At 42.9% G+C, this 12,196-nt stretch overlaps 1 protein-coding gene across 1 annotated transcript in view; it reads right to left on the bottom strand.

Annotated features, from left to right (window-relative positions):
• Positions 1–12,196, bottom strand: part of cfap299 (cilia and flagella associated protein 299) — a 75,096-nt gene that overhangs the window by 832 nt on the left and 62,068 nt on the right. The window contains exons 5-6 of the mRNA XM_035435616.1: positions 9,027–9,169; positions 1,465–1,594 (exon numbers count right to left, since the gene is read on the bottom strand). Coding sequence (XP_035291507.1) covers positions 1,465–1,594; positions 9,027–9,169 — 273 coding nt within the window. The remainder of the gene's footprint in view (positions 1–1,464; positions 1,595–9,026; positions 9,170–12,196) is intronic.

The raw sequence follows: 12,196 nt of genomic DNA, 5'->3' as shown, positions 1-12,196 counted from the left end.
GGGTTCACCTCAGATTTTAACATAATATCCATCTCTCATGACTGATTGTGAGATCTGAGAACGAAGTGTGTTTATGGAACACGCATGCAAAGAGGAGCAAACACGGGTGCATGTATGAACAGTATCTGTATTCACAGGATTTCATTCTAGCATTGACTTAAATTTTGTCCCATATAATTATGACTGCTGGTCTGCGCTCTGCTATGCGTGCTGGACAGGCTATCTGCCTTCAAGGGACATTTTTAAATGGTCAAAGTTAAAAGGGTGCAAATTTCCAAACTTGCTTTCATTCAAAGTTGGGGGGAAAAAAAATCTTCAGATCACACACAAAGGAAAACACGGTCCTTTTAGCCATAAGAAACAGGATCTACAAATCACAAAAAAGGAAATTTGAATTTTAACAATGCATAGCATGAAAGCAGTAAAAACAAATAATAACCGCATTAAATTTCAAAGAAAAAAAAAAACAAAACAAAAAACAAAATGTTTGATTCTGGCTGTTTCCAGGAGAAAGAATGTGCCCACATGGACGATGAGCTCACAGTGGGTAGGACAGCCTTGTGTTCCGGGCACCCGGGTAGTTTTCGGAGTCTGGCTTTCTCTGCCTCCCCCCCTTGTTTTTAATAGGCGGTGCGGTCCGGGGTGGATCCGCCGCAATCAGAACACTCAGACTGCCATCGTAGCCTCAACAACACGGCGCAACCAAACTCCGTCCCGGCAGTCTGAGTTCTCTAAACTTTGAAAATAGTTCTGGTCCGTGAAGCCTCTCAGCATAAACAGTGGGGGGGAAAGGAAAAAAAAAAAAAAAAAGCAATCTGCTTGCGCTTGGCGGATTTCACAGTGCATTCTCAGGATCTCTTTTGGTCTGGTGTGTAGACGCTGAGGAAGCACCTGTCCCCCCGTCCCGTCCCCGCTCTGGCCGAGGCCCGGCTGGGTCGCGGTTGGGCTGAAAACAGGCTTCTGTGCCTGGAGGTCACCATTTTTTGCTGTGTTTATACTCCACTGATCACGGCTGATTTGATTCTCATGTGTCGTTAATTTACAACACTCCGTCTGGAGATTTTGCAATGTGTGATGACAGCAAGTGGTGTTTTGATCACAAGACGAGGGAAGTGAGTAGTTTTAAGACATGAGCAACAAGCAAAACCAGGCTTATTCTGCAGTTCTGCAACGGTTTCCCATTAATGGATGGTAACCCATTATTAATTTGTGGTGAATAACTCCACATTGAATGTGCCATCCACTTATGTTTCAGTAGTCTTAAATCTGAACCAAAGTAGGCTAACTTGTAAGCAGTGAATACTTAGGTTCACTTAGGTTAATGCTTTATGTGTTTGTAATGGGTGTTAACAGGTGAACTCCCTCTGCAGAAAGCACCTTCGTTTGTTTGCTTTTGCCTTGAGATAGAAAACAAAAGGGAGTGCAGAACTCACAAAGAAAAGTCTGAACATATCGTTCGAATACCTTTGGAGTCACGTCCACAATTTTTCTGTCTATTTTGTTTTTGAAGACCATGCCACTTGGATTGTCATCAATCACGTGGTAGTTTGGGCTGTCCCTGGAACAAACATGCTCAGTTTCCCAGTTTAAGAAGCTGTGGAGATGAGAAGAACATTAGTCAGCTTTCATCCCCATTCATTAATGTGCTACGGACCACGTTTGCCCAATCCAATAGCAATTTAGACTACAGCCGCAGGCAGCAATGATGGGGTCCAAGCTGTAGACACAATCCCCAACTGTAAGCGCAAACAATTTGTAACCTCACAAACTCATCGTCACAGGTGCACAACAGGTGGCCAAAGATCAACCACAAGGCATCTCCCAGGTATATGCTGGGTACAGCATCCAGGATAATGCAAATGTGACCCCACTGCTGCATTATGGGTATTATTTGAATGTTAGCCACCACTGCTACTCTTGGACAGGCACTGATTTGATGGTACATATTTACAGCTTAGTAAATACTTTCAAAAAGGTTTTTCCAGTGTCAAATGGTATTATACTTAAATTTGAATTTAGCCTCTAATAATACAAAGAGTTAAATTGGCAAGCAACATCATAAAAAGTAACTTTAAATATGGGAAATATCAACTCTTTCCCCAATCAGATTAGAGCTGTTTTGGATTTCTCAAAGGGGGAGCATTTTGTTACAGCTCTGAATATTAGAAATGGGTTTGGGTTCCAAAATAAATGGCAGATGGTGCTCGATTGGATCCTCATTTCCCTTTCCCACATACTTCTACTGTCATAAGTAGAGACAACAATGTGTAATGACATGTGTATGCATGCAACAAAAATAAAGCCAAAAAAAACAAGGTTTTGACCATAGCAATACAGTTAAAATGCAGTCTCAAAAACACTTCTCATTTAAACTATTTATTAAACATTTAACTAGAAATGGCTGATTGCCAGGAAAAAATTATTGAAAAATATTCCAACATCAGAGAAAGAGGGGTTCCATAAGCCAGGGGGAGGGGTTGGGTTATCCACAGAGACTAAATTCTGCTTTCCTTTAGTTTCTCCATTACTTTTTGGCTGGACCGCAACAGCAGGGCCAGCCCTACAAACGCAAATGTCTGTGACTGAGTGATGAAGTTACACCATTGGTCGGCCGGTCCAGCCACTTACTAGGTTTTGACCTGGTCTTGTTATTACACTATGTATGGTTTCCCTTTATTGTGTGTTATTGGATTCCTGTATTTGCGTTTATCTGATCTATTATTACCTAGTTCAGCCGCCATAATTATTGGAGCATATAATAGGTGTGAGAGTGAAGACAGAAAAATAGGAATTACATTTTATAATAATGAAAATGAAAAATCTAATGAATGCTCTTTGACCTCTACTGATCTCAGAGTAAGTTCTGATGCGCCTAACCTCATGTGTTAGTCCCTATGTGTACATATATAACCCCTTGTTTACCGTTTTGTTTTACCAGTTTACTACAAAATAAAACCAAAAACAAAACAAAAAAACCCCCCACAATCATATCTAATCGGGAGAGCAATCAGGTTGAGCATTTTAATGGTATACATTTTGCCTTCCACACAGCAGCTACTGTAACTTGGCAATGGAAAGCAGTGTTGACTGAAACCAGTGCGCTCAATGGTTTGGGTCCCTGAGCGAAATGCTGGCTCTTTCTGGCGGTTCTCATCACTGGCTTGTCTGCTGTGGGCCAGATGCTTTATAGTAATATAACTCCAAATGTCACACTTTGAGGCGTGGAAGGTTGCTGTGCTGGACCCTTGGCCGTTTCCCAGCAACCGACGTGGTCCAAGAAGAAAGTTGGGCCGTGGGGACAAGGCCCCTTTATAAATCCAGGGAGAGGCGAGTAGATGAGAAAGTGACAACAAATTATGCGTAGCTTGCATGATAATGATGAGGCACTGGAAGAAGGCCAGTGCGGTGCATGCTATACTGCTGTGCTGCCTCAATGGCTCCAGCACAACATAAACAACAGATGTAAAACGTTCATGACCGTGACCATAAAACAACAAATCACTGAGAGCTAACATCAACTCCAAATTTTGAAATATTGTCCTCATTTGGCTGATGTTAGTTTATTGGCTGGTTTCTTTTAGCTGTGAATTTCTTTCAGCAGCAGCCTTACAGAATTTCATATAAACCTATTCCTGAAATCTCAAGTGTAATTACATGGGATATTTATAAGACATCTTTCTTGTGTGACATTTTGGTTAGATCACTACAATCTCAGACCCTATAACTGTAAATCTTTGTTTACTCAATGGCAAAAAATTTGAACACGTTTAATTTTTTGTGAAGATCGAAAAACCATACCTCCTTGGGTCTGAACTACTGCTAACCTTACAATTCACCCCTCCTAGCTGGAAAGATTTCTTTTTCCACACCTAACCCCTGCAAATCATACTGAAATAGAGGGATTCAAATAAATCTTTCAGAAACTCGGGAGGATTCACACCACGGTTCCAAATCTTGAAAGAACTGATGTTTATCACCAAGGCCTCTCGAGAGAGGTGTAGCCAAATCTGCACGACTCTCCCCCTCCCCACCATCGCTTGAATGGTCTGATCCACTCCTGGGAGCTATTTGCCTCCTCCAATGGCTGTAGGTCATAGGAATAGTTAACGCCACAGTATGCATGCTGTACAACTTAAGTTTTCTTTTAAATCAGAGAGACAGGGTTTAAGATAATCACTTCTTTTTCCTGTTCTGATGACAATCCGCAAGACACTCACACATCACAATGATCTTTGCAGGAAATGCCATATTTAAGCAGAAAAAAAACAACAAAATTAACCAACAAATAATGTCCAAGCTTTTGACAGGAAAGCGTTCTCATTTCAAAACCATTTTTTGTACAAAGGGCACTGGATACAGTTGCTGGGGTTAATAGTCTTTAATTTGCTGTTACCATGTTTAAGACAAACCCCCTCCATGGCCTACCTTATGCATAATGTTTCTGAAAATGCCAAGGTAAGCATTCTTTCTGTGTATTGAGAGAAAAACGACACTCAGTTTGTGTACAACTATACATTTCCTCATTCAGAGTAAGGTTTGTTGGTATTTTCAGTGCCTATTTATATCGAAACGCCAGATGGCAATTAACATTTTTTGGTCGACCGCTTTTATACCATGGCGAACCGCTTAATTTTGGTAGAGAAAAATAAGTCTGACACGAGATATTTCTACAGAAAACATGAAAAGATATCCCAGACAGAAAATATCCCAGACCTGTAGATATGCAAGTCAGATCGAGTAAGAGTTCTTTCTTTTCCCAATGAACTTTGCAGTTATAAGTAAGCAGGTTATATCGCATACTGCTTTTACTACACACAGGCAGTATAAATTCGGTAACCACTTGGTCAGACTAGTAGCCATACTCATACAGTTCCTCTGAGAATTACATGATTTAGTTTCATCAGATCCAACTCAATCAGGGCCATTTGCAAGCTTTATTTTGTAATGACTTGGAAACTCCTGGTTGGCACCACACCCTGAGAGATGGATTGCAATGTTTTCAACCTAGACTTAGAGTAGTACAAATGACTGTCTTGCTCTAAATACGTGACCATGAGCATCTTCTTGTAGTTGTACCACAGAACAAGAAGCAGCAGCTTGTCTCACGTTGGATCTACAGTTACAGCCCCATGTCCCCATCCATAGCTGACTATATTCTGCCCTTCTTTAGCAATCAGAAGTCTCTCCAGTTTCCTTTCTTTTTTGAGTGCAAGATACACTTTGGACTTGACAATGAAGCTGTTTACAGTGACATGGAGATAGTTTGTGATTTCTGCCTGAGTTTAACCAATATTGTGGTTAACCAATAGAACACTGCCACAGTCACAAAGCACAGCAAATTTCCAGTTTAAAAACTACTTGCCAACAGAAATAATGCCTTCTCCAAGAAAGTACCTGAACTGAGCAAACAAATGAGATACTCACAGTTGAGGCCCATATTGCATGCTTAGCTCAGATAGAGTTCTGGCTTCTTTTCAAGTCCTGGACTCCCTGCTATAATGTTCGCCTGCATTACATAAGGTGGTGACACAATTGGGTGTAATACTCTATTCCACATGGCTGAACCTCATGTGATTAATGGCACCGCTGTGCTAAAACAGGTTTACAGCGTTCCACTCCTCAGAGCGACTCTCGCTATGAACACAGATCATAATACTATTATGAAATCCCTTTGTCTTCTAAATGCCCAGTTTCATGTAAACAGACCGCAAGGATTGTGTTTAAAATGCTATTTCTCAAAGTATGACAAAGATATCTGAATAAACAGCTCCCTTTCTTTGTGGGTTTTGATGGCAGCAACAACATAAAACCTGTATTTGCAGGCTCACAATGTATGTACTGACAAAAACAAAAACAAAAAAAACAGCAATTTTAATTCCTTAAGAGCCCCAACATGCTAAATTATGCATTCTGATAAGGTCTGAGTGAGTGTTGAGTGTTTTCTGTAATCTTACCTTTTCACGGTTTATACATTTGCTGTTCATCATAACTTCTTAAAAGCAGCTTCCTTCTGGTTTTTAATATGTGTGTTCGCCACATGTGGATGTCTGCACAAAAACGTGGAATGTTCACCTTCTTTCCAACAAATATTTATCATAGCCAGCAAATCCACTGTGTACTGTGTCTAACATAGGATGACACACAACCCCTCAGCGCGAACAATGCTTCAGGGGGGAAACTGGTCATTCACGTCAGGAGCTGGAATCATTTCTCTTCATATTAAAAGTTAATAAAGTAGGACAGCAGTGCAAATATTTTTACAGCAGCAAACGAAGCCAGACACAGGTGCGCTTGCAAGACCTGAGCATGGAAGCAATATGCTTTTGGCCAGGAGGAGGAAAACTTTGTTTTTATTATGGAGAAATCCTTCAAGTTAAATGTTTCGTACAGTCGCAAACACACAGACTTGCACACGCAATGTGGGAGAAACTCCTCTGACATGGCAAAATCTTTGGCCCAGTCGGCTTCCAGGTCCAGTAGCGGAGCTCTGGGGGTGGGGGTTTAAAATTAGTCGGGGGTACAGTGGGTGAGTTCTTCCATCTGCAGTACCATATGTCTCAGCCTGCCATAAAAATCTCTGACTGACACAGAAGTGTGCTCGGGGACCAGTGTGTGCTGCACATTTTCATGTTCCGCAGAGCTACAATAGGGCTGGGAACTAATTCTACACATCTTCGGTAGCGGATATTGACTGGCATCACTGCAAGCTACGCGACAGGTGTTTATTCAACAGCATTTTCTTCCTTCCATTTCGGTTGATTTCTGTTCATTTAAATCAAATACAGGCTAGTTGAAAAGTAGCGAATGTTGCATTCCTTGAGGGTAAAAACCGGCTAACTGCAAACACAAGGCCAATTTCCTGAGGAACGCAGACCGCTCGATTCATTTATGCTAAAAGGTGATGCGAGGCAGCAGCTATGCTAAAAATCCACTGAAGACGGAACACAGCATCACATGACATGGCCAGATGAAGACTTGATACTGAAAAGGATACAGCCTCAGATAGCATAAGCAGATGGTCAACTTTGTGATGGAACATTAAATTGACATCAGAGATGCATCAGGCACATCTGGAATGACAGGAAGTTGACTGCGTGGGGCAACCTGGTGGGATGATTTGACTGCACGCTACGGACACACCGAATAAGCACCTTTATTTGCTTCTAGCGGTTTGTGATTGATGGCCTTGGTTTATACAGTGAACCAAGGTAAACTGTATGTACTACTCAGCCTCCTTCTTGATGGTCATTTGATCTACTAGTCAACAGTAATGTAACTGGAATGAGTTGAAAATTTGGAAGTACAGTTTATATTTGTATGTAGGGACATCCCTTCAATTCATTAAGTTCCAAAAAAAATAGTTGGCGGATAGTTTGCTGAAGATTTTCATATTAATATAAAAATATTTTGACCAGTGAAAACATTCTGAAAAACTTGCAAATATTTATGGATTCAACTGAATCCACCAGCACAATGGCAGAAGGCTCGATACGATGGCAACGGATGCAGTTTGCGTGTGGCACGGGGAGAGGAGCCGGACGTGTGGTGAAGCGCTGTGCGTCTGAGCGTGCCGCGTGGGGGCGGAGTCAGCATCTGCTCCCTCTTAGCGGAGACCGCGCGCGTTACTGTTCCCCGCAGAGGGAGAGAGGGCCGAACCTTGGAGCCGCCTGCCACATAAACGCGCTCCGTGGGTGGAGGCTCTCCCCCGGCATGCCCACTCCGTGACTCACACAACTTTCCTATGGAAAGACCATTTGGGAACCCACTCACTTTCACTGGACTGTAGCTGGGTGGGGGAACATGTGACTGAACAGGCCAGGTGCGTCTGTTCCAACTGGTCTATAGGTTTCAGAGTTACGTCAAATTCAGGCGATTAAGATCTGTGATGATTAGCAATTCAAGTTCCCATCTAATTAACAACTTGCTAGCTGTAATATGGTGGTAATCAGTTATTTTGATATGCATATAGTGGACCATCTTGGTTTCTGTAAAGGGAAATCACAGTATAGAGTCATACATACTCCCACAACTAAGTGTTGCTGTTTGTTCTCAGAACATGGTGGAAAATGCTCGAAAGCAGCATCTGAATCAAAGAGATCCAAACAGCCATTCTCCTGCAAGGTCAATATCTTTTAATATCACAAGCAACACCACAATTGATAGGACATGGATGTCAGCGAGTATAGACGATCTCTCATCACAACCCACCAGCAGGACAGTTAATCTCCTTATCAGATACCGGCGCAGTTATATTAAAGAGACGAAGAAGCCAGATGTTCATGACCTTTCCAGTCGAGAGGAAAACAAAAAAATGGGTTTTCCTATCATCTCCCCATCCATGTGTGTCTGCCTTCATGGGATTTCTAGTACAGTTTCGGAATGCACAGGGTAATGTTGCGTAGCCATGTGTGAATGGCCATACTCAGTTCAAGCAAATCTGACCATATTTATTATTGAAATAGCACTTTTGCAGCAAAATGCTTTTGAGGAAAATGCCATCCACACTATTGGTTTAATAGAGAGACATGTCCCTCCTTAAAAGGGTAGAAGTGAAGAGAATGTTTTTTTAAATGGTGAAGATGAATAACTACCCATTTCCAAATCTAATTTAAATGTATTACTTGCCGTGGCAATTTGAACTTCCCGCAAGATGCACTTCCGAAAGTCTGTAGTGTGAAAGTTCAAACTTTCGAATGTACCTTGAGAAGTTAATGAGGTCTGACTTGGTTGTGGTTGAAGCAGCATAAATCTCACGCTTTTTGATAGTCTGGCGTGCATATCCATTTCACATCTGTGTTTGGGAGAGATTTAGTGTTCTTATGCTAGTGCCACAATGACAGATGCTGCATGCTAATGCAAGGGCAGTCTAAAGCCCGTTGGGGAAATTGAGGTAGTAGACAAGCTGGGAATGGTAAATAAATCTTAAAGGGGAAAAAATGCATGTCAAAATATTCTCTCAAGAATATTTTCTCAAAAGAAAAATCTTGCAATAAGAGTGGACATTATCACAACTAAAATAGACCTACCTTAAATCAGTTGACTTTGGCAAAAACTTTTTCTTTCCACTGAAATATGGTTCAAAATCTTCGGTCTGCAGTCTGTGGGAGTAGTCTATATACCCAGATATTTCCTGTCCACGAGCATTTCTGTCCCTTATGAAAATGATGGACTGAAAAAGAAGCAGAGGGAAACGCTGTGTAAATAATCAAGAACAGGCTGCCTTGAGAACTCGACAAAAGATTGATGTCAATCATTAATACCTGGGAAACCAAAAGTGTAGGCTGCATAAAATACTCCCACATTTTAATGTGACGCTATACAGTATTCAAATCCTATTCAGTTAGAAACAAAACTTCTGATTAGGCTCAATGTCTCTGCTCTGAAACAAAATTAATTAATTATTAAAAATAACGATATTAACTGTTCACTGTTTCTCACATACTGAAGAGTCACCTGAATTGCAGTCACTTAATCATTTGGGCTCCCAAAAAAATAAACAAATGTGTTTTGCTCAGATCAAGGCAAAGAATATGAAAGAGGTGCAAAGTTGAAAAGCCACAGGTGACAGAAGAACTTGAAATGATATTTTTATGTTGATAACATCATAAAGACCAGCCTTTGATAAACAGACAAATGCAAAACAAAATACACTGTCATCTCTTCTGAGGTTGTTTTGTCTGAACGGCGACTGGAGGGGAGTGAAAAACAAAACGTGTGCGAGAAGAGATTCTGTTTTGGCTCCTCGGTTTACCCTCACCAACTGACCAAAGTGAGCAGATCAGAGAGGGACACGGACGGCGGGGATATCGCATCGGTATCGCCGTCAGAACGTCGATCGTCTGCAGATCTGAGATAGCTAGCGCTGCGCAAGCTCAAAGGAGAGTGCTCGTCACGGTATCTTTTAAACAGATGCTATCGGGTGCGCAGCTGCGCGGAGGGCCGGGGCAGCTACAGTGTCTGCGGCTTCTGTGCGTCCCAGCCAGAGCTGGGAGTAAATCACCAGGCGGACGCGAAGAATTACGGTCCGAGGAGGAGAGCGAGCGGATCGTTTTTCTGCTCACGGTATCAACCTCCGCAACACCCCCCATCCCCGTCCCCCGTCCCCCCACCCCCCAATGCACAGCGGAGGAGCTGATCCCACTCGCGCTTTAATCCCTATTAAGGCTTGGAACGGAATAAAAGCGATCCCCACCCCAACCAAAAACCGCAAGGGTCTACCGCCTCTTTGCAGGCTGCAAACAGGTGATCTCACCTGACGGGGGCTTGAAAGAGCTGCATCCCATGTAATGGATTAAAGGAGCCAGGGGGCCGTCACTCTTGATTTGAGATTTGATACGAGACGCAGACCCAGCGTCTCGGGTAAACAGCCCTTTGTGACACTCAATATTCGGGACCTTCTTTTGTGATCCGGCATGTAAATTCACGCGGCACAAATACATTGTGTAATTTCATCTGCCTGATGAAGCTTCATGACCTTAAAATACAGGTCACATCAGTGAAAGTTTAATGGAGCGCAATGACAACCAGAGATAAAACTGGAGGGGAGAAGAGAAAATAAGGAGAAAAAAAACCCCACAACTTTGTACTTTTAAGGATTTCAAATCCAATTTGTGTCCCTGACCCCTAATACTGCTTGTTCATATAGAATTATAACTTGGAAAATCACTACTGTTGACAACAAACAAACAATGAAGACTGTTAAAAACATTAGAGCACACTTGTCTCTATCACTATAACATATGTACGGTACACGTGTTTTACAGCAGGAACCACGGACAGTAATTGATACCTTGGCTGAAGAACGGCATTCACAAATAAAAGAACACCAGAGGAGATGGTTTTTAAGCATTTCCTCTTGTGTCCCCCAGTGTCTTTACAGGGGAGGGCACAATAATGGGGACATCCCAATTCCCTCAAAGCAGGCAGCGCGTGTAGCGGTGTGCTCTCCATACGGCCTATAGCCAGTGGAACTGCTGAGGCTGAACAGACTCTCATACATCCACCATTCAGTAGAGGTGGCGAGGGAGGGGGCGGGGGGGTGGATGGGTCTGGGGGCGCGGGTGGGTTTCAGGGGGAAATGACTGAACGGCTTTATCGAGGGCGGGGGGGGGGTGCGGGGGAGACGGGGGGTTTCTCCGACGGGATTTTCCATTGACGCACTTATCTGGGGGCGCGGCGTGCGTCAGGCCGCCGTGGCGACGCCCTCTCTCTGGATCACACTTTCGCAGGAACGCCGAGGCCTCCCAGCGCCCCCCTGGCCTGGGAACAATCCCGCACTGTCAGGCGGTCCTGCAGGTGTCTCGCGGTGTCAGCTGGCCTCTGTTTATTATTGGTGGGCCGCGCTGGAGGAGGAATCCCGGGCCATCACTAACAACTGTGTAAATTTGTTGGGGGAATGAAAACACGGCCTGTACGACAGGAATGTTTGAGGTCGGAGTCCTTTTTTTTGGCAGGCTTGCCCTTGTCCCTCTTAAGGTATTCCTTGAAGGGGAAAAAGGGGGATTGCTTATTTGACTTGGACGTGACTTCACACAGCCAGGTTTCTGTGTAATAGATGCAGTGGTGGAAACCAGATGTGCTGAGGTGTGCTAGTTGTTTGGGATCTACCAGAATTACACTTCCTCTCAGATACCCGATACGGGTTTCGCTTACAGAGATGGCTATGTGCACCTAATAGGGCTATTCAGTCAACTGAGAAACCCAAATTCTTATGGGGAAAAGAACTCTGTATTTAATGACAAGAACACCAGGGTGTACAGTGACTATGAATACTTAAGGAAACATTTCAAGTTCTCCTTGTCCAATGGCAGCTCAACTTCGATAACAATGGAGAATCTTCCATCAATATCAATGGGTATATACAAATACAAAAAAAATACTCAATTGCCAAGGAGTTAGGATTCTCTTGTAGGTTATGTGTTGTCCTTTTGAGTTATGCAGAGTTGCAAAAACACAGTAATTCCAGCAGGACGGCAGGTCTAAAACGCTTTCTTTCGGGTCCCTAAACCACAATGGAATCCCTTTGCAAAAGCACAAAAGATCACTTTACATAAGTGGTAACCAATCCTGTTCATGGAGATCTACCATCCTGTAGGTTATCATTTTGACCCCATTTTGGAATACCTGACTACTAAGTAACAGCAAGATCTCTCGCTATTGAATGAAGTGTGCTTTGTTAGGGTTACAGTGAAAACCA

Source organism: Anguilla anguilla, chromosome 10 (assembly GCF_013347855.1).
Source record: "Anguilla anguilla isolate fAngAng1 chromosome 10, fAngAng1.pri, whole genome shotgun sequence".
NCBI classification, from domain to species: Eukaryota; Metazoa; Chordata; class Actinopteri; order Anguilliformes; family Anguillidae; genus Anguilla; species Anguilla anguilla.
The sequence above is the reverse complement of the archived record's forward strand: the minus strand, read 5'-3'. Positions and strand labels throughout refer to the sequence as shown.